The sequence below is a fragment of the Dreissena polymorpha genome, chromosome 2 (genome assembly GCF_020536995.1).
Source record: "Dreissena polymorpha isolate Duluth1 chromosome 2, UMN_Dpol_1.0, whole genome shotgun sequence".
In the NCBI taxonomy this organism is placed as follows: domain Eukaryota; kingdom Metazoa; phylum Mollusca; class Bivalvia; order Myida; family Dreissenidae; genus Dreissena; species Dreissena polymorpha.
In genome coordinates this window covers 81,903,453-81,927,453 of record NC_068356.1, presented here as the reverse complement: position 1 = coordinate 81,927,453, position 24,001 = coordinate 81,903,453, and the positions used below count along the sequence as shown (strand labels likewise).

General features: G+C 35.1%; 1 protein-coding gene across 5 annotated transcripts; it reads left to right on the top strand.

Moving 5' to 3' along the window:
• Positions 1-23,199, top strand: LOC127867804 (uncharacterized). 5 transcript variants are annotated; one of them, XR_008043664.1, is made up of 3 exons: positions 1-430; positions 21,617-21,784; positions 22,198-23,199. XR_008043664.1 is itself a non-coding variant. In XM_052409260.1 (2 exons), exon 2 carries the CDS (start codon positions 9,507-9,509, stop codon positions 11,616-11,618), a length of 2,112 nt encoding a protein of 703 aa, XP_052265220.1. In that variant the 5' UTR covers positions 7,994-8,106; positions 9,482-9,506; the 3' UTR covers positions 11,619-12,622. The 5 variants fall into 5 exon arrangements, 2 of the variants coding, with proteins under 2 accessions (XP_052265220.1, XP_052265219.1); XR_008043662.1 differs by lacking the exon at positions 1-430 and adding an exon at positions 8,029-8,106; XR_008043663.1 differs by lacking the exon at positions 1-430 and adding an exon at positions 8,114-8,345.
• The last annotated feature ends 802 nt before the right edge of the window (positions 23,200-24,001 follow it).

Here is a 24,001-nt window from a genome sequence, read left to right as displayed (position 1 = left end):
AAAGAAACTTCAGCGTACAGTTTATATAGTATTGACAGACCTGTACGCTGAAGCTAACCCCGTATCGAAAGTCAACCAGAGTCGTAACATATTTATGTCACGCTATAAATCAAAGAAAGCTCATTTTCTTGGATACATTTCTACATATATTGGTGAATGAATATAAATTACTGCATCGAGGAATATTTTAAGGTTCAAATGTTTCAAATGCATCTTACAATAGATGAAAATAACTCTCATCAGTCTGAAATTCACAATTTTGACGCCATTGTCGCTTTGTCACGTGACGAGTTTTCATTTGGATACTTTCGGATAAACCTTGACATTTTATGCTGAAATTGTAAACATTACTTTCGTTTTCTGAAATCTATTATTTGTGATTAACAACTTACGTCTGGTGGATTATAAGACTGATTTCATTGTGAATCAGGTAGTTTTATATAATATTTACTTTGACTTTGTATTGACACTACAATTTGTTTACAAAATAAGCCAGAATAATTAAAATACCGGGAAATGTCATTCTGAATTTGAAAACACCTGAGCACATGGTTTGTTACTAAAAATAGAAATAACGTCATATGACCGTGAAATCTCGGGAGATTCGCATTTCAAGAAAGTCTGTCGCATCGCTGTTTTTCTCGATATGTAAGAGCAGAATAGATACATTTTAAATGTTTTAGATAGTATTTTGTGAAAGAATATAACAGTTAAATGTGAAAAATGTCAATCTTTTCAATCAAGTGGTTGATTTGGGCCAACAACTGCATTTAAAAGCTGTTTTGGACCGGTCTTTGTTAACTGTCAACTTTTCGGGAATTTCTGGTTGACTTTCCTAATAGGTTGGTCCATAACTATAAAGTCGCGCCAGTCAAAAATAAAAAAAAGCGACATTTAAAGTTATGGAAGCCACAACTAACCTTTGTTGTGTAAGTTTATTTTAAGCTTAATATAATAGCATATGCCAGCGTCGTAGCCACGCTAAGGCAAGGGAAGGCAGCTGTCTCCGAAAAAAATGCAGACGAAAACAAAACATCATATATAAGAATAATGCAAGTTTCTGCATACTCATTGAAAAAGGCAACCTAAGGAATATTTGTTTTGTAGATAACATAATATCATCTTCATCAGTTACATACATTTAATGATGTTTTTCTTAGTGAGTATGAAAGCAAAGCTGGGTACCGCTGGGTTGCAGTGTACTTTGGATAGTGTTATCCTTTTTGTATTTGTATCGGCTTGCAGCCTCACATCGGCATTAATCATGGTTCAATATCATTTTTAAAGCAATAGGTGTGCGTAGCGTCTGTTATCGTTTGAATGAAACGGTGTATTACAATTAACGATTCAGTGTAAAATTGCAAGCGCACAGTGCCTATAGATAACGTGACATTTAACGATTCTTAAATACTTAACATCGCTTGAAAAAAAACCTCACCGACGTGATGAAAATTAATTTTTGGAAAAAACAACAACAACAAAATTAATACCAGTCAATATATATAAAAACATACGAGAGAAACCACTTGATACTTATGAATACATAGCTTGCAATAAAAGTTTAGAAGGGTTTATATGATTGAAATATATTAATCGCATGGCCTTTTAGGTATTGGGCGAATTGATCACAACAAATATGAAAATCATATTATTTTATTGAACATCTGTCAAGAAAAAATATCATAACCGTTACAAATATTAAAACATGCTTTATTTAACAAATAATAGCTACCCGTAATTACTCTATGTTTTCGGACACTTAAAAATAATTAATTTTTTTCGTGTCCGAAAACATAGATACGAAAAATATTCACAAAATGCAGGTGTCCGAAAACTTAGAGTCGAAAATTGAAGTGTCCGAAAATAGCGCCCATTGTATCAACGACTACCGGTAATAGCATGCGCTTGTAAAATACCATGCCGTATAGTATTACTTACGGTTATATATAGTTGCACTGCATTTTAAATAATTTTAAATGCTAAATTTATTTGACAGAAAGTTACAACAAGATGGTACTCTGACCAACGAGTTCAAAGATGAGAATGTGACGTACCGATACTCGCTAATAAGAACCTGTAATTAACGCAAAAAAGCAAACTATGAATTCTTTGTTTGTTCATTTCAGATAGTTGTTTTCTAACACCTTTCATTGTTCGCAAAACTTGCAATAGGGTGCATCACACTTTGAAGCGTTTAGTATTTGTCACAGTTATTTTACTTAGAAGGGGTAGGACCATTGCGGTAGATAATTGAACTGTTAATTGGTACTGCCCCCGGTAAGTGTCATAACGCTTATGCTATCGGGCGAAACCATTGTTTTATACCGGTTTATAAGGTTATATACCCAATAACGCAATGTAATGGTCCGTTGCCCTCAGGCATGCACCTTCCATGTTTTAGGATGTTAATCTGGTTGTAAAACCCCATGATCGAAGTGTCATTAGATATCGAAAACAGGACCGAAATTTGGTAAAATAGCGCTGTAAAATATTCTGTCCGAAAACTTAGAGACACAAATAATGGACGAAAAAATCGTGTGTCCGAAAATTAAGAGTCATGAAAAATAATTATTTATGCTAAAAAAGGGGGTGTCCGAAAACTTAGAGTGTCCGAAAACATAGAGTAATTACGGTAGTGCTACAAAATTATCGATTTTATGAAGAAATTTAATTTTCATGTTTTAAATACAGCCGCTTTTGAAAACATGTTATGAATAATGTACCCAAGACTTATACATATACGCAAGAACTTCAAAATACTACAAAAATGCGCACTTTTGCTATTGTATTGCCATTTATCAAGCGAAACATTTGAGACGGTTCTTGCGCATACACATAATATTCAACCTATTATTTACCGATGTCACAGATTAAAAAAACTAGAATATGAGCCTTATTCTTAGAAATCACTTAAACTTTGCTGTTACGGTAATGATAAATCGTAACGGTATTTTCAATTTGGTAACGGTAGTGATAACATTATGTAACACAAACTAGAAACAATTAATGTAAAACACAACATATCTGCTAACATTATAAACATATTAATCGCTTATGCATGTTTCATGGCAGCATGTTTGACACTGATCTTGATAACCCTAAAAACAAAATGCCACATTAGACGATGCCGAATGTGATATTTTGTTTTCAAGTGTTGACAAAATAATTACATGTAACGTAGCTTTTTTATGGAGAATAAGGTAGACGTACATTATATGTAAACAGGTTCGTTAAAATTATAAAGTACTGGTTCAAAATTGTTAACGATCAAAATATAATAATGCAAATTGTTTACAAACAAGCTTCAAACGATTGCAATAAAGGTTATACAAATTGGGTCACAAATGTCAAGAACATGTTAAATAATTTGGATTTGGTTATGTATTTGAAAATCCAAACGTTGTGCACGTTAATAGTTTTATTAACGAATTCAAAATGTAGGCTTGTTGATAACTTTTAACATGATAGGTGGGGTTAAATGCATAACAGCTCACAACTAGATAACGTTTATAAAAAAACTTTCTAAATTAATAATATTTAGACTTACTTCCTAGACGTCTGCGCTTTTTTGTACGATTAAGAGTGTATGCACACCCATTGAGAATCCAAACTGGCAGATACGCTCAGAATAACTTTCCACAAAATGAAAGTTATTGTTGTAATGAATTTGATTAAGAAGATGAATATCATTTTATATGTATATGCCTGTCTGTCTGTCTGTCTGTCTGCCTGTATGCCAACCTGTCTGCCTGTCTGCCTGCCTGTCTGTCTGTCTGTCTGTGTCCGTCCGTCCGTCCTTCCATCCGTCCTTCCATCCATCCATCCATCCATCCATCCATCCATCCATCCATCCATCCATCCATCCATCCATCCATCCATCCATCCATCCATCCATCCATCCATCCATCCATCCATCCATCCATCCATCCATCCATCCATCCATCCATCCATCCATCCATCCATCCATCCATCCATCCATCCATCCATCCATCCATCCATCCATCCATCCATCCATCTATCTATCTCTGTTTACTGCCAACCGCTCTTTCGTGTATTATAAACAGGGAAAAGGTGCGCGTCAGGAACATTAGTGAGAGTAAAAAAGCTAAAGGGACCTAACAACGGATATGGTTGGGTAATGAGACTAAAAGCTTGAAATCTCCAGAAAAAGGAGAGAAATCAAGTGGTTAAACGAGTTGGGTTAAAGTCACAGATAAAAGTGAGGGTTAAAAAACATCATTTAAGGACTAGTACCGCACTTTTACCACTGCCCTCTTAAACTTCGCAAGATCCGGTAGGGTAGCAATATCAGCTGAGAGATTGTGCCATAATGAGATGCTGTGTGGTAAAAAGGAGTAATAGTGGTAGAGTGATCCTGTCTGTACCTTTTGTAGATACAGTGGGTGCATGTGTCTAGTGAAGCGGATTGGTGCTTGTATATATTGTGGGAGAGGTAAGGCAACAATGTTGTGATTGATTTTGTAGAACATGATGAGTTTGCTGTCATTTCTACGATCTGCGAGCGATCTCCAGCCTAGATCTTGTACCATGGCCGATACACTGGAAAAGGGAGAGTAATCTCGTTGCACCCAGCATGCAGCCTTTATCTGCACACTTTCCACTTGATCGATGACAGTTTTGGTCCATGGGCCCCAGACAGTGGAAGCGTACTCAACTTGTGGTCGGACCAGAGGCTTGTATGCTGTTCTCGTACCTTTTTATTTTGTGTTGTAATGTTCCTTTTAATGAAGGCTTGTGATTTGTTTGCATTTTGGGGGATTCTGTCAATGTGTGTTTTATAGCCGATGTCAGAAGAGAGATCGAGTCCAAGATATTAAGCATCAGAGACAGATTCAAGAGCCTGGCCATGGAGAAAGTAACTGTGTTTAATGCCGCTGTGTTTGATTGTGATGTGTAGGACATGCCATTTGGACGGTTTAAATTCCATGTCCCACTCGTGTTCCCATTCCTGTAGCTTGTTAAGGTCTCGTTGCAGAGATGCAAAATCTGAAAGAGAAGTGGTCCAAGGACAGAGCCTTGGGGGACACCAGAGGTTACTGGGACTTCTGTGGAGCACTCACCATCCAATACGACTGTCTGACTTCTACCAAAGAGGAAGGAACGGGTCCAGACTAGAACCTGAGAGGCAACGCCATATTCTTGGAGGAGATAGAGGAGTTTCAGATGGTTCACCTTGTCAAAGGCCTTGCTGAAGTCAAGAAGGATAAGATCAGTTTGGCGGCCTGCGGCTAGGTTGTTGGCAAGCTGGTCCGTTAACTCAATCAGTTGTGTCTCACAGGAGCGTCGGTCTCAAAAGCCATGCTGGAGTTCATACAAAATTTTGTGGATGTTGAAGTGCTTTGAAAGGTGAGAAGCAACTACATGTTCTAGGGTTTTACAGAGGATACAGGTCAAAGAGATAGGACGATGGTTTAACGGGTCACTGGTGTCTCCTTTCTTATAGACAGGGCATACATTTGCCTTGGCCCATTATATACATCATTAATAGCACCTTTTTATTCATAGGGATTATGTCCACGTATCGGGGAAGAATCCTGATACAAAAATACCGTTAAACACATCACACAAATGGGTTGATAAAATGTCACTGCATTAAAGAAAACATTCGTTCAAAATACATGTACACTCACTTTCTGATGATTTACTTAGTTTTAAACGGGGCGTGATTGCTAAATTCGTTAAAATCATGCACCGTAAAATCAGATATACTTGAAAAGCTGTATTCGTTTGCTAACACAAAACCAGGTACAGACGAACCGTTATTCGAATAAAAAGTATATTTACATCCGTTTCCAAATCTACCATTAACAATACGTAGACATGTTGAATGGCATAGGTCTAATATTACAATATAATCACTTTTATTTCCAACACTACTATTGAGATCATCAGTTACACCATCGTCGGATACCCACGACTAATTTATTCCGTTACTCTCCAGCATCGATAAATGGAGAGTAACGGAATGGGTCGAACGTGGGTATCCGACGATGCAGTAACACAATTTTTACCACATTCCGAAAAATAAGTGATATAGTTTTCTAACATTTCAAAAAGATCAACATTACATGTGTTATATACTGGAGACATCTTGTGCCAATATGAGTTTTAACCATATTATAATATCATAATGATTTTTTTAAATTGTAATATACCTTTACTTAAATCTTCTTTTATATACAATACAATGCCGCCTTTATTTATTCGAGCTTTTCTGTGCTGAATTTTTCTGAAGAAGTTTTAAGACGAATAACCATTTAAATTAATGTCACTAGAGCTATTAGACTTCAACATGAAACTTCATGGGTGTATTGATATTAATGAGGGGAGAGTGCCATGCTTAAGAACCATAATCATTCACTTTCTTAAATAAGAGTTAATGTCCTTTGTTGTTTTTGTATGATGACACTTGTAAGGGCTATATCTAAGATACGATACAACATTTCAACATGAATGGATGTGTAGAAATATATGTGAGGAAGTGCCATGCACAAGAACCATAACCCTACACTTTATTAACTAAGAGTAACTACCCTTTGTTATTTTTGTATGATGTAACTGTTTAAAGTTATATATTAGATACGCTAAAAGATTGTAATTTGATATAAATGTCAAGGCTGTATCTTAGAAACAATGCAAGATTTCAACACGAAACTTCATATAGATGTATATTTATATATCGATAGGAGAATTGCAATGCATAAAAACAATTAACCTACACTTAATTATGTGTTATGAGTATACCGTTTACCAAGGGATTTGCATCCATTCCATATATATTTATTTTGTGGGGGATATCAATTCAACGAATTGGCTTGTTTAAGTTTGCAATTAAATGCTATTAATTTATTTATGTAAACATCGGAACTAAAGAGCTTTAGTATGAAACAATAATAGATTTTAAGTTGATCTGGTCTCTGCTTATAACGAAATGCTCAAATGTTTCAGCGTTGTTATTGTGATATTCGTCTTTGTTTGGTGTCGGGTAAATTTCACAATTTACAAAAATACATTCCAGGCACATAGGTTGACATGAAACGTTTGGAACAATTGCACGAGTTTCAATAAAGCAAAGTGTTTAGGAATGACATTTGACAAATGTTCGTCTTTTTACCAAAACCTGCAATGGACATTATTCTTTCAGATAACACCAGTATCACTAAACCTATGTTTTTTTGCAGTTTGTTGAACAAACCCTGTCACATGGTAGTAACGAATAACTAAGAATTGTATTGAGCCATAACGAATTCCGTTTGGATTATTGGTAAGTGTAATGATAAAAAAGGATAAACAAAATTAAAGGGCAATATAAAACACATTTATTTTCTAATCAATGATATGTCATGTTATTTTCTAATCAATGATATTTCACGTGTGTCTGTCTAAAAGGCAAAATGTGTGTTATGTATGGATGTAAGAAAATATTGTTTGAATGTTTTATTTGTTATAGACCTGTATGTGATTTTAGAAGGCCACATTGTAAAAAAGTATTGATTCATCTGCATAATATTTATAATGTGTCATTATCTTTATGTGTAACCTTCTGTAAATAAAGCTTTTATTATTATGATTATTATTATTATTATTATACTTATAAGGGTAAATACATCAAACACTTAAACGAATGTGAGGAAAGAGATTCAGGCCGAATCTTTCTTACACTTCTCCAAGACAAGTCTTATACAACAAGACGACATATATGTATGTCCTCTGTCAAGGGCTGGTGTTTGTTTTTGATGTAATAAGTGCTATAACACTCCTTCATATGTAATGATATTTAGTTTTATTAATCACTTAAAAAATAAATTCATAACAAAATTACGTTTATGTTTTACTCTAAATGAAAAAAAAAAGAATTTAAATATGGTAAAAGTCACAAGAGCTAGCTTTCTTCGTCAAACGATATTGTTAACGATTTGTTTTGAATTTTCTTACCGAACGCCTCACCATACTGTTGATTCATTATGTGCATGATCCATATCGGTATAGATTTACACGGGTTGCATAACGTTCATGCCACGTTTGCGGATGTACTATGGATTGATGTGAAGAGATTTTGTTAAGTATATTATTCATAAAACAAAGGTAAGATTATAATTTAAGAAACAGCTTAAAGAATATTTGTTTCTCAACAATACATTTATTGTGTATTTGTAGTGGTTATTCTTATTACGAATTCTTCAAGTTTTAACGTGCTAACGTTTTTATCCACAGTCTAGAACAGTTATCTTTATTAACTTTTTTAAGTACGACGTTCTGTGGAATCATAACAAGTAGTTTTTTGGTGAAGTGAATGACAAAAATGGACTAACATGGAATAATCGGTAAAGTACAGATTTTAATAGCGATATTTCGTATCTATTATTCAGTACAATTAATTAGCATTTAACAGATTCTTCGGGAGTCTGAGTCTCGGTTACATGTTCAAAACATGAATTTACCAAATCAACTATTATGCATTGACAAACAAATGTTTTGCGTATTGAAAAATGTTAGCGGTTTTTAATTTCCACCAAATAATATTATAATGTTTGTATTGCAAGTTTCATGGTACACTGAGTCACCCATTACCTTATCGGACAACTCCATATAGGTCATAGGTCATAGTGCAGTGAAATTTACCCCGTGATCACATTTTGGTATTCACAAATATTTCTCATCGTCATTAACATTATTTATGCTAAAAACAACTTACATGTACTTCAAAATGTATACTTTATCATCAACAATATTGTTATATTTTGGTGATAAAGATGTCCTGGGATATTTATAAAATAAACACATGTGATAAAATAATACTTGCGAACAACTAAAAACGAACATTCTCGAACACCGGATTGTTCGAAAAATATTAATTAAAAAAACGTGTTAGGACCGAGATGCCCCCTTAAAGTCTTTATCTGAACCCCCCCCCCCCCCCCAAATTTTTTTTTTTAATTCCTGTATTTTATCTTTGTGTACATGTGCTTTGCTTTGGTCACAGATAAGCGGAATTTAATAGCGGCGACCAATACACATAGTGAAGTGTTTATTTTGGATCATATACATATATATTGGAGGGGCTAGACGTACCATTAACCCTGCCTTTTTTCATGGAAGACAATGTGTGACTAATATAAGATGTCTCCGAAGTACCTTTGATTAAAAAAATCTTTTTTTAACATTTAAATCGGCTGCAATGCCTCGCAATTATAGTTTCATTAAATCATTTAGGACAACAGCGTACACACGGACGCTGATGGATAACATGTTTTGCTTTCGTATAGTCTTTAGTGCGTTATCTATAATTACATGTATTATGATAATTTGTTAATCTACGGTTGAATCCAAAATTTATACATATTTTAAGATTACGTCTTCTGTCAATTTATGTTTTGCATTGGACTGACCTTATCATGTGTTCAGCTCTATAATGTATTGTGTTACAAGCGAAAGTTACTGGTGTAAATTTTTGTTTTAGAATTGGTGACTCTTATATCTAAAACATGGAGGAAAAGACGGAAGATTCATTCCAGCTACACGTTAATATTATGAAATCGCAATGTATGCAGCAACTGGGTCAAGAAATACACTCTGACACAGGTAAACCTGCATGTCCCCAACTCGAGGAGGAACATTTATCATCACCGGGGACAAAACGTGAAAAAGTAACTAAAGTTTGCGATTTGTGCACATTTGATAACCTTCTAGAACCCGCAATTGGTTTTTGTATTAACTGCACTGATTTTTTATGCAAACGCTGCCTAGTGAATCATACGAGAATAAAGGTTACACGTTCACATGTAGTACTTCAAGGGGATACAATGCCTGCTAATGCTGAACCATTTCTTGGATTGCGTGCCCTTGTGAAATGTAAACTTCATCCTGAATACGACATAGAATTTATATGTGCTGAACACTCCACAAATGTATGTGCCATATGCATCACAGATAAACACCATAAGTGTAAATTGGACAAATTGTGCGCCCCGAATACCGGAGATAATCCTAAACAAGATGTCGTAGTTGAAGAAAGTATTTTGAATCTAGAATCGCAAATAGAGCAATTTGCTTCTAATCGAGAACGATATTTGAAGCGCATGCAGGAAGACAGGGAAAGAATAATAAAAGAAGCTCAAGAAAATGCGAAATTGTTGATAGAGAAGATTGAAACACACACTAAACTGTTGGAAGATGAAATCACACAATTGGTGAACAAAGAAACTAATATCACTGAATCGAACATAAATGATGCCAAAAGTATGTACACGGAGCTAAGAAGAATAAAAGATTTACATGAAACCTCTCATAAGTATGGGAGTGCTAAGGAATGCGTTCTTGCTGCATGCCATGTTGATGCGACTTCCAAGGAAATCGCGAGGAAAATTACTCTTTTGGAAACGTATGACGATACGAAATATTTAATTGACATAATTGAACAGTTACCTAGATTTTCCAATATTTGCAATATTTCATTGACCATCGGGGAGAAAAGCAGCTCTGAAATAGAAAATGCGAGCGATGAAGTTGTAGAATTTCCTGAATGTAATGAAATAAATGAACATTTGTTCAACCAGTCAGTGCGAGACATTGGAATCCAATGTGAATATTTTATTTCGAAATGCAATCAGGAAGTCCAGACAGTTGACAGGGGATCTTTGTCTCCACCAACAGTACAAAAGGATGAATTACGTGCTGTGCATTGTACAATGTTTGATGAAGCAACCCCAAGTATTACAAAACCGTTTATTGAACGGTTGGTTGGCGAGAAATCGTCATATTACATTGGGAACAACAGTGATGCATATTTGTCCCGCATTACAGCTATTCAAATATTTTCTGATGGGAAAATTCTGTTGGCAGACAGATCAAACAAAGCGATAAAGTTGTTGTCAAGCGATTTCGAGGTTATTGACGAGTACACGCTTTCTGGGTCTCCACTAGATGTATGTCTAGTTGATGATGACATCTACGTCTGTTGCTCTGACGAAAAACAAGTTTCCAGATTTGGGATTAACGTCGATGGAGAATTGTTTAAGACGGGTGGATACCCAACTCGGCTGTGGCCTGTGAGCATATCGCATTTTGATCAAAAAGTAATTATATTGTTCTTGACACAGGAAGACAGTGTTGATAATGTCGAATCAGAAAGCGTTACTATCGAAATCAGAGACGGTAGCAGAATCGATCGCGGGTTTTATATAGACGTTGATGATTCAGATGATGAAGACGATGATCTATATCACATAGTGGACGCTAAAAGAATCTTAACTTTAGAGACTGGTTCTGTCTTACTAGCAGAGAATGACCGTGTTTCTTGTTATGATATTGACGCGCGCGAAGAGGAAATTGGCGGCCGAGAATGGTTTTATAGATCTTATGGAAAGAATCATTTGCATAACACCCGAGGCCTAGCTACAGACACAGAGGGCAACGTCTACATTTGTGGACAAGATTCAAATAACGTTCATCAGGTGTCGTCCATGAATTATCGGCAAAACAGAATTCTGATAGCTGATATCAACATGCCATTGTCGGTGTGTGTGGATTCAGAGCGAGACCGACTGATCGTGGGCTGTGACGAGGACGATTACATTCATGTGTTTGAATTTAAATAAGCATTTTTGGTTGAGCATGAGCACATATATTTTGCAATTATTTTTAGTGTTGCTTTTTACAAAAGTGTCACATCAAATGAACGATTGAGTATTACATTCGCTGTGTAGATTGGTATTGTGTTTGTATATGTTTGAAGTACGTTCATGTTAATTTGTATATATTTGAAGTACTGTAAGATTATTTTGTATATTTTGAAGTAGTTTAAGTTAAATTCTATAATGGTCTTATGGTTCCAGCAAACTAAACTCTAACAAATTGTCTGATTGTTTATGTTATAATCCTTATTTAGATAAATAGTATATGTATTTCTTTCATAAAGTGACTTATAACATTAAAATGCAAAGTAATCTTTTGGGAACTCTAAAGGCAATACTATAAGCTTCTAGTGAGCCACTGCAAAACAAGGGCCGTCTAGATCAATCTTCTAGTGAGCCACTGCAAAACAAGGGCCGTATAGATCAATCTTCTAGTGAGCCACTGCAAAACAAGGGCCGTATAGATCAATCTTCTAGTGAGCCACTGCAAAACAAGGGCCGTATAGATCAATCTTCTAGTGAGCCACTGCAAAACAAGGGCCGTATAGATCAATCTTCTAGTGGGCCACTGCAAAACAAGGGCCGTATAGATCAATCTTCTAGTGAGCCACTGCAAAACAAGGGCCGTATAGATCAATCTTCTAGTGAGCCACTGCAAAACAAGGGCCGTATAGATCAATCTTCTAGTGAGCCACTGCAAAACAAGGGCCGTATATATCAATCTTCTGTCGGTTGTGTGGAAAGCACTTCAATCGTATTGTATGTATTGTGTGAATATTTGCTATTTCTGATAACAAAATGTATACATTGTGTAAAACATAGCATGTTTATCAGACGTTACTTAATGTATATGTTTGAAATTCGACTGAGGGGTGTAGGTTTTATTTGAATGTTTACTTCAATTATAAAGTATAAAGAAAAGTAATCACATGGTTAGAATGTGATTTTAATAAAACAATTTCGATGAACGCATGTTTGCATTTTTCTTTGCCTTTTTTCAAAAGTGCACTTTCATATGGTCTTCGTCTTATATAATGTAGTTTTCTCAGACATACTTTATATTTAAAACAAATAATTATACTTATATTCGTATATATTATTATGAGATAGAACAAATACTAGTATACCTGTTTCATTGAAAAAAAGTAAAATAACATTTACACGTCTTGGTTACATTTAATTTATTAAAAAATCGCTTATTGGGTTGCGTAATCAAATAATGATATAAGTTTGAAGGTAAATGTTATTCAATTGTTTAACTTTGAATTTCTTCTTGATCAGGCTTATTGTGTGTAATATATTTATGTGTGCAACACCATATTAGTTTGTTTCGATATGCATGTGTTTGTTTGAAATATTTCTTGAAATATTCTGAAACACGCATACAAATCCGTTACAAAAGGGGAATTCTTTCATCCGTTCACATACATGTAAAATATGTATAGCACCATTGCATTTATAATCTGATTCAAATTAAACTTAATATAAACTTAACTATAAAACGGTTGTCCCTAACAGTCCATGTGTACACATCGCTTTTTATGTCCGGAATAGGTACGTCCCTATTTTTCAGCAGTATCTCCTCTATTATTTAAATTCATGGGACAGAGTGTCAACATTTAAAACACATGTTCTATTAGAGTACGGCCTCGCTCCTCTTCGGTATATCGCTATATTTTAAGAGAACTGTTTACATGTTCAACACGGGTATTTATGAAAAAGATTTCCCGATAAATTGCGCTACAAACCCTATGAGTTATATTTAAAACACAAGTAACAATTAGAACGTTCTCAATTGATTCAATTTATAGCTCATGATGTCATAGGAAGCAGTGTCCGGGATGTCAAAATAACTTGGGGACCGTTGTCCATTTATAAAAACACACCGCAGAAACCAATGTTAAAATTAGCGTATCAACCATAGTCCGTAGGAACCAATAAATGTATACCGAGGAAATGATATTATTTTAAAATGATTACAATAATGATGATAATGAATTTGAGGCTGATGATGTTCGATTTTGCCTTAAACGATGTTGATGATAATGACGAAGACTATGCTAATGATGATAGAACTATCAAAATAAGGATGTACAAAGGGCGTTTCGTTTCCCTGTATAAAAAATACTTATTCAACGCATTGTGTTGGCTATTGGGATTTTGCGTACCGAAGTTGGGTGCAAACTGAAGTGCGTAACTAAAGTTGCATCTGTTTACACAATATCGAACATTGGTAGTGATTTCACCGATTTGATGTATTACCATAAATGTTTCTTTAATGTCGGTTTGCGGTATATTCGATATCTATGGCGTCAATGACATATAAAGCATACCCATTGCCCCATTTAATGTATGCTTTGCGTGTACTTTAACAAATACGGGAATTTTATTCAATACAGCAGCGATGTGTCTAGTTTAAAGTTGACCTCTGCGATAGATTAAAAGTTTTATCTTTACTCATATTTCTTATTTCTGTTTATGTTTACATTAATCATATAAAGACTGCATTTGCCCAAAGCTGATGGTATATAGTTTTATAGCCTCGCTCCACACATACGAGTACTTTACTGAGCTAAAACTTTGAAGGATTCCGTGTAAATGTTATCTTAGAACCAAAATATGAAAAATAATTCAAATCAGTAAAAATGATTCGAAAAAATAAGTGTAAAAAAAACTTAACAGCTGTATCTGGTACCTGGGCTCAGTGTCTTCTTAATTTTGCTGCTCGACTCAGAAGAAGACAATCGAGTTCAACTCAGCTGAGGTCTGCGAATATCGGTCAGCTCACGAACAATCTCAAAATTCTGCGAATATAATATTCACATATTCCACTTCAAACTCAAGTCTGAGTCGCATTCAAAATTCATAAAAGCTCTTATGCACACCAAAGTAAGCATGATGGTCATACTCATCTAAAATGTTTAGGAACAGTTAAGTTGTTGACTTAAATTTGCTCGTTATACTAAGCCCAGGTATACAGTTAAGTCTACATTCCATGACATAACGACGTGCATTTCTTACATACGAAACAGTTTTAAGTTAATGTGATATAATTTTCATCGATAAGAACAGATGCATTTAATAGAGCCTCGATATGCAAAAATGGGGCTTAATGCATGTACGAAAATTGTTATTCCAGATTAACCTTTGCAGTCCGCACAGGCCAATCAGGGACGATACTTGACTTGATTTTTATTTGGAAGATATTTCATTTTAATGAAAAATTCCATAACAGCTAAACTTGTTTTTAGCCTAATAAGCCTATGCGGACTAAACAGTCTAATCTTGAAGAACAGTTTACACACATGTATTTAGCCCCGTTTTCACAGAGCTGTTAGTTATTATGAAAAGGGGCTTCAACGGCTCTGGGACTAGACATTAGTGGTCTTGAAGAAAGTCCCTCAATCGGAAGTGTTGGTGATATGTTATTATTACTTAAACCGTTATTTGTGTCTATATTAGAGAAGTAAAAGAAGCAAGTTGGTATTCAAACGTATTATTTTAAAAGTAAATAAATAAATAAAACCATTTATTTTGTAATGAAACAATCGAAATTTATTGTGTGTAATGTAGCAACTATAGTTAATGAAATGGATTACATAAATATGAATTTATTTAATCGATGTAGTTTAACTTTTTGGAGAAGCTTTCCATAGTCGTTTTTCATAATCGTTTAAAATCTGAACTATGAAGTCGGTAATAAATGATTAGTCATAATGTATCACCATCAATATCAAATCATCGATCACTAACGGTATATCAATAACCAATCAGCGGCGCTAAAGATCTGTAGAAGCATCTCACTTTGTTGTTTGTAAGCAGGGATTCACGTGTTTGTTACGAGTTAAGCAATATAATCTAAAAGTATATTATTCACACGTATAACGAACGTGTGAAATTAAGTGAAGTATATATATTTCTGTTCTGACAACTTTAATGACAGAATTATCACAGCTATTTCAACAGCTTAAAGAAGTATTATCGAGCAACACTGGCTATTTTGAGATTATGGAACAGTCAACACAATGTGCAACAGCAGATTCCTCCGCACAAAATGAGCCCCATCGCCGTGAGCGGACTACTTTCACCCGTGACCAGCTTCGGGTTCTGGAGTCAATCTTTTCGAAAACGAAATATCCGGAAACTGAAGTAAGAGAGCTGCTGTCGAAGAAACTCGATTTGACAAAGGATCACATTCTTATCTGGTTTAAAAATCGACGTGCCAAAAGCAGAAACCAACAAAAGAAAAAAATCGGTTCTACCAGGCCATACTTTGCTAAGGAGACTAACATCAAACACAAGGCAATGCCAGCAGAAGATTTAGCCTCCCTGGTGACGTTTTGCTTTCCGCCTAGCTCTCATGTATCGGCGGAGAGCAACGCTGGTTGCAAGGACACTTTCATCTTCCCGGATGTTCCTTCAGTATATTGCACAGAGCCGGACTACTTCGATGTTGATGAAATCACTGAAGTCACGCCCATTTACGATGAAGTCATATACATTCCACCTATCGTTTCCTTTGATACGCCATTTCCGAGCGATGACAAAGTCTCAGAGCAACAACTTATGTGTTATCAACAATACTCTGAAAGTGAATTGACTCATCAAAGCTTGCGATGTGCTTCAGAGTTCAATCGTCAAGCCTTACAATATAGCAATCCTACATCGGCCGAATGCAATCTCTCTTCGCGATGTTCCAGTTCAACGTTGACTATCATGGACTTGCTTGGGTTGAATTTACCAAATATGAAGGTCGCAGACGCATTGCCAGAAGACTTGCAGAGCATTTCTTTTTCTGACCTACTTAATTACGAACAGCACAATATTGCGGATTAGGATTTAAAATATAAATATTGTTATTATGTATTTATCAGTATTTAGTATTTATTGGGTATTTGTTAATGTGCTGTGACAATTTTTATTGTACATGTTTCATTTGTTATTTGTTGATGTACAATATAAATATGAATAAACGTCTAAAATGTGTATACAAGTATTTTTTTGTCCAATTCTTGACTTGTTGTTATTGCTAAGGAAAATATACTGTTACGAGCTGCCGGCACGTTGGTCCGACGGTATCACTCACTGAATGATCATTTCTCGTCTTCAGCAGCTTAACCATGAATCGTAACTTCAAAGTTTAACAGTAAACTTCAGATCAGATTTCCTTCATGAAATTTATGATAACATTAAAATAAAAATCATTTTTAAAGGACCTGTCCAAAGGAAGACCAGTTGACAATTTCTCTTTGTCCCAGATTTACAAAACAAAAGGATATTCGGTCACAACGGGCGGAGTTCAACTGACGACACAAATCATACGGGCCATGCTCTGTGAAAAGGGAGTTTAATGTAATCCGCACAGGCTAATCAGGGACGGCACTTTCCGCTTTTATGGTATTTTTCGTTTACAGAAAGTCTCTTCTTAGCAAAAATCAAGTTCAGGCGGAAAGAGTCGTCCCTGATTGGCCTATGCGGACACAGGCTATTCTGGGACTACACTTTACGAACATTCATTAACCCCCCCTTTTCACAGAGCCTGGCTCATATATTATAACTGCATACACCTTTTAATGTGCAATCATCTGATAACATCGGAGAAACTACGGTTTTGCAAGGCTTATTTGATCGTGAAAGTTGATCACAAAATAATGTTGAAATAAAAGCCCCCAAAGTACATGCCTGAAGACCCGAGTGGTTAAGGGTTGACCTGTCGATCTAGATGACCCGGTCGAAACTTCTTATTTGTATAATAAATGTATTCCTTATTAAATGTGTTGCTTATAAACTTCGCATATTCGTATGCTTAACTCTTCCAAGTTTAGTAACACTTAAATACTTATCTGATATCTGTTTCACAGTCGAGCTGTGAACCTAAAGTTCTACAAATTCTTGTACTATAATTGTGTTTTATATCTATGCTGTTGGACATATATTTTGCTACCTGATATACTGCGATATGCGTTGATACACAGGCATCCTGAGTATTATGTATTGTTTTGTAGTTTCCATAAAATATAGGATGAACACACTTGAACAGCTTCTAGATACTTATACCGAGCAGACTTGGCTTTTTCATATTACCAGGCTTAGATGCCGTTTTGTGATAATGTTTTTCAAAATCTCCTTGTTAAAAGCACGAGCATTTTGTATCAGCATGCTTTTATGCCATGTAGAACCATTTCTTCAAACGGACTACGTAAAACGAGGAATAATTATAGTTGTGTATGTTTGATCTTAGCTCATTTAGAATACAGAATACTCGTTTATAATTGGCGTAGCAGCCTAACGTGGTTTTATTTGTGTTTATTATATAAGGCCTGTAGTTGTTCAGATCCGGTCAGTTAGTTGATTATTTTAAAGCTAACGGTTATTAATAGCAAGGCGAAAAAGCGATTATGATTTATATCTTTCCGACCAGATCTAAATTCATACACGCTTATCCATCTCTGTAAGATTAAGTAAAACATTTTATTGGCATCGATATGTGGCGAAATACCAAAGAAAAAGGTTTAATTTTATTTCGCTGAATGTAAGACGCAGGATTAGTGATTATAATTTCGAAATATTCAGTAAAAAGAGCTGAATTGACCACGAAACAACGACGAACCGAAAAAATTGTCTTATTAACATTTTAAAATTCTGCGAAAGTTAGATTGACCTGATTATTTTTTATAAATATATCAATATTTTGTAAAGAAATTTTACTATAATAATAATTTTTAAATATTAACACTAAACGCGATGTGTGAAATAGTAAATATGAATAAAAAAGTTTCGGTAGATCGTATTTTTTTATAAATGTTATTGATTTTGAAATGTATTATTTTTTGCATATAATTATGCATTTTCCCTCATATGTTACACTCAAACATCCACTTATAGATGCTGTTCCTTTGCTTTTGCGTACTTTGGGATGGGACTGATACATGTTCATTCCAAAATGCTTTTTTCACAATCTAAATCATCAGTCACCATCATAGACTAATCGTTGATGAATATCAATATCAATTAGCGGTGATTTACATCCATAGTAGCATCTCACTTTGTGGTCGGTAAGCAGAGATTTAAACGTTTGTTACAATGTAATAAAGGTCATCTCTGGGTAATACTGGTCTATTGTTCACACTTAAAAGCAAGCATGAATCTAGATAGGTGTGACAACGTTTGATTGCCTTTACGCACTTTCGTGTAAGCAGTTGTCCATTCGTGTGAATTTTAGAAATGTATCTAAATGCGGGTCGACAACTTTAACAGAACAGAACAGCTCAAAAGTACACACTAACATTGTAGCAAAGGCACAAAACAAGGAACGATGGAACTTACGACACCGCGTTCAATAGAATCTATAGCCAGGAGTATAGGAAAACAACGCTATGAACGGACTACTTTCACTCGTGAACAACTCCGAATGCTGAAGTAATTGTTTGTGAAAACGAAATATCCGGAAACGGAAGACGGCTGCATGATAAACATCTTGACCTAAAGAGAGATCACATTCTTATCTGGTTTAAAAATCGACGCGCCAAAACCAGAAATCAACCGATGAAAAAGATCAGTGATTTTGGCAAAGAAACAAAATCTATCCAACCAAGAAAAGGAGATAGGATGTCTTATTCGCCAACGAAATCCGTGTGTTTTTCGTCAAAATCCGCCTTTTCAATTTACACTGATTCCTGCACAATGGATTATATGGCTTCATCTCTGGCATCTTCGTCAGAAGAATTTGTGTATGATGTTCAAGACATCCCGAACGTTACACCAATCTGTGATAACTTAATATTCACTCCGCAAATTCCATTGCATGATGCTACATTGTTTCCTGGCATGCACGCGCCAGATAGCACACTTACATTTTATGACATGGACGACAACTTGCTTAGGCCGAGACATCAAGTTGCGCAAATGCTGCAGTAGAATAATCACCAAATAGCTTCTTTTCATCATCTCGATATTATACTGTTTATCTTTTAGATAAACGTAAGAGCTCAGAAGTTTAACTAGCCGATTTGCGTATATTGGCCATGCAAACGTTAGTGTCTTCCACAGCACTTCCAGAGTTCCTAGAAAATATTTCCGATCTCTTGCATTTTTCGATTGATTGTTTAATATGTACCTGTGTGTCATTTTGTCAAGTGCGGACGTAAATCGATATTGTACAACAAGGACTTAAATATATGTTAATGTAACTGTAACTATTTTGCTGCCCCTGAAATGTGTCCATTAAACAATTATATTGTGCGTTGGTGTTTCAATGCTTATATACGTTCGCAATAGTTTACTCACATCTATAATAAAGTGGTGATTAGAGAGTCTTACCCACCGGCACCGTTGTTTGACACTCTCTCTGTTTTGTGGTCTGAGGTTTGTAAAGCTGAACATCTTTGGTTGAAATGCCCAAATAACGGTGATAAAAAGGTACTGAAATCAAATTATATTGGGGTGCGTAAGAAATTTGACACAGGAGTTCAGCGTTGCAAACGCCTACAGTGGTACTCATTACAGAATGAATTGCTTAATGATTGTTATGTTAACCAGTCACAGTTCTTGAAATCTATTGGTAGAATAGGGGTTGGTCATTATAAGAAAAATGGTATCCCGATGGAAGTTATTCTAGATGATGGGTCGGTATCGAAGGATGTTAAAGAAGTTTTGGATAAATGGAATAGGGATTTTTGTACATTATACAGCAGAAATGATTAAGAACACATAAATATTATAGCTGATGAGTCAGACACAGTAAATGAGCCCCTATTTAATGATGGTATCAGTATCCTTTAAATAATGACGGTTATTAAAGATGCTTAGCTAGGAAAGGCCCGTGGTATTGCTAATATACATGTTGAGTTTTTGAAGAATAATACTTCTGTCTTATTTTTACATTCACTTTTTAATATATGTTTTAATAGGGGCGTGATTCCTTCTATTTGGGGTAAATGTATAATAAATCCCATATCCAAATCAGCAATGAATGATCCAAGAGACCCGCTTTCGTATAAGGGGATCTCCCTTGCATGCTCAATGTATAAGCTATATTGTAACATTTTGGACAATAGATTGGTTAAATGGTCTGATGATAATAATATATTAGTTGATGAGCAGAATGGTTTTAAGAAAAACCGCAGCACTATAGACCAAATATCTGCTTTGACCACTTTGATCGACACTAGGAAGAAATCTGGATTGTCGACTTACACCGCTTTTATTGATTTCAAAAAAGCGCACGATTTTATTAACAGGGCTAAATTTTGGAGACGTCTTACACAAATTGGAATACATGGAAAAATGTTCTCCTGTATAACATCTTTACATAGTTCAGTTTCTTCTTGTGTCCGGTTGAATGGATTAAAGACAGACTGGTTTGACGTCGAATTGTGGCTTAAGACAAGGGTGTTCGTTGTCGCCTTTATTGTTCAATTTTTATATTAATGATCTAGCTACTTACTTAAAAGCTACTGGTATAGGTATAAAGGTCGATGAAGACATTATTTGTATTTTTTATATGCAGACGACATTGTATTACTAGCAGATAGTCAAAAAAGTCTACAATTATTGTTAAACCATTTAGATAGCCGGTGTTCGTCAAATGATATGGTTAATTACATTAAGAAAAGTAATGTTGTTCACTTCAGACCTAATAGTATCCAACAATGTGACAGTGTTTTCAAATGTGGTGAATCAGTGGTGTCAACCGTTGATAGATATACCTACCTGGGTATTTTATTGCAAGACCATTTGGACTTCAATATTACAGCCAAGGTGGTTGCACAGAGTGCTAGTCGGGCGTTGGGGCTCCTTATTGCTAAATGTAAAACTGCAGGAGGGTTTCCAAATGATGTCTATACAAAGTTGTGTGATAGTTTAGTTTGGCCCGTGATAGAGTATGGCTCGGCAATTTGGGGAACAAAATCCTTTTCATGTATTAACGCAGAACATAATCGGGCGATGAGGTTTTTTTCTAGGGGTTGGTAGATATACTCCCAATGCAGCTGTAGCAGGCGAAATGGGTTGGGTTCCTACTATTGCGCGACAGTGGAAAAGTATATGCAGTCATTGGAGTCGATTGTCCGCAATGCAAGAATGCAGACTTAACAAACGAATTGCACTCTGGGCTCTATCCAAGGGTAAAGGTAACTGTAGAAACTGGTGCTATTTAGTTTAAACTATTCTTAGCGTTTTAAACTGTGAAGAGTTTTGTGATTTGAGTAGCTTGAATACTAATTATGCACTACCTGTAATTGTAAGAGACAAGATTTTTGAACAGTTTGTAGTACACTGGCATGCAACTATTAATCGTGAGCGAAGTGGTCGAGGTAATGGACGTAATAAACTTAGGAAATATTATTTGTTAAAACACATCTATGGTTCTGAAAATTATTGTAAAATGATCCTGCCTTTAAATCATCGTGCAGCGTTTAGTAAATTCAGGTGTGGTGTAGCATCATTTAGGATCGAAACTGGACGATATGAAAATTTAGATGTAAATGATCGCAAATCTTCATTCTGTGCCTCGATTGAAGATGAGTCTCATGTTCTGTTTCAGTGTTCTGTGTACAGCCATATTACACATGTTCTCACCCAGAAAGCCTGTATAGTTAACCCAAACTTTGAAAATATGTCATTGTTAGAGAAGACTATTTTGGTGTTCTCCGACTCACTTTTGATTAGAATAACTGCCAAATCCTGTTTTGAAATTCTTAAATTACGCTCATTTTATCTATGTAAATAACTAGATAGAGGATGTTTAACAACCTGGTCAACTGGTATTTTATTCACCTATGTGTAATACTTTTAATCTTTGAGTAATTGTACTCAACATGGTTGTAGATATGTATAGTTGGTTTTATGGTTGTATAGTTAACAGTTGCTCTTTATTGCCTAGCAATATAAATTGGAAAACGTTGATGTATCAATAGCTGACTTGTGTCTTTACACTTTCTTCTTCAACATCAAATTCTTAAATTATCCAGTGGAGCCTTGTTTTAGTACCATTATAATGTCAAGTAGCCTTTTTTAGGTCAATATTGTCTTTTTTGTTAGACATCACTACGTTTTCCAATTTTCCATCTCTATTTGTACAAGGATTAGCAATGGTTAAGTTGTTTGATTGTACAGACAATGTATGTTGTTATGTATGTAATGTATATCAAAGTCCCTTTTTAAGGCTTTTGTATATTGGTCATATGCAATGTATCAATTTTATGGATCTTAAAAGACATTTTTAAAGTACATTGTATATGCTAGGATTGAAATAATGCGCTAAACTTGCTTCATAGCGCATTTAAATGTTAATGAAGGAAAGATGACTCTGCAGGGCTTAAAAGTAGATATTTTAACGATAGGGTTTGAGGAGTTGCTTCCCTTCAATCTGATATAGAGCAATTGTCGAAGTATATATTATCACCACTAATACAGCTTATCATGGTATGTCATGATGGTGGAATGTTCTCTATTGGTGGTTAATTAATTGTGCGATAATGTCACAAATAACAATTCACAGTGTTGGATAATATTCGGTAACACATTTGTATGACAAATTTTATTTTTGGTGATTTTACTTTATATACACTTATATTTGTTAATGCAGCATCAACATACTAAAACGATATCCCGGAAAGAGAAAAATAATGCATTTGAATATCAACCGTACTTTCGTTTGACAACTGATCATGCATGTACGATGTGATACTAAATTTAGTTTTAGTACAGATTTGTTCATACGACACAAAGACACAATTTTGTTTTACGGATCATTTTGGCTTACAAGACTCACCAGTCACGTAAAATATCGAATTTTAAATATATTTTTATAAACAACTGGTAGCAAGATGAATTGCAGATAATTGGCCAGTAACCACATTTTAACTAACTCTTTTGACCTGTTAATTCTTTTCAGCCCAATTCAACAGTGAAAAATGCCCATACTATCACTTTAATGAAATGGAATACCAATTAAATGACATACATTACCATATAAACTTCGTGCATTCCAACGATGGGGTGTTTCAGTTTGGAAGTTCCTTAACATCAAGGTTCACCGCTCCCTCGCAAGTGTGAATTATTGATTATGTAACCGTGGTGGAAAATATTTGCAAACGTATTTTAGCAATTTAAGCGACAATAATTAAATTTAATGACTTGTTATGCATCTTAATACAAATTTTTTTTTACGTTAATATGCCGCGCTGTGGGAAATGTGGGCTTAATGTATGTGCATAAAATGTCTCTATTCAAGAGGACACTTTCCGGAATTTTGCACCATGTATTTTTTGGTGAAATCTGTTCTTAACGAAAATCGGACGGGAAGTATCGTAACTGATGAGACTGTGCGGACTGCACATGATAAT

What these genes read in the sequence shown, in the direction of transcription:
- LOC127867804 (XM_052409260.1), top strand. Translation starts at nt 9,507, where the DNA reads ATGGAGGAAAAGACGGAAGATTCATTCCAGCTACACGTTAATATTATG.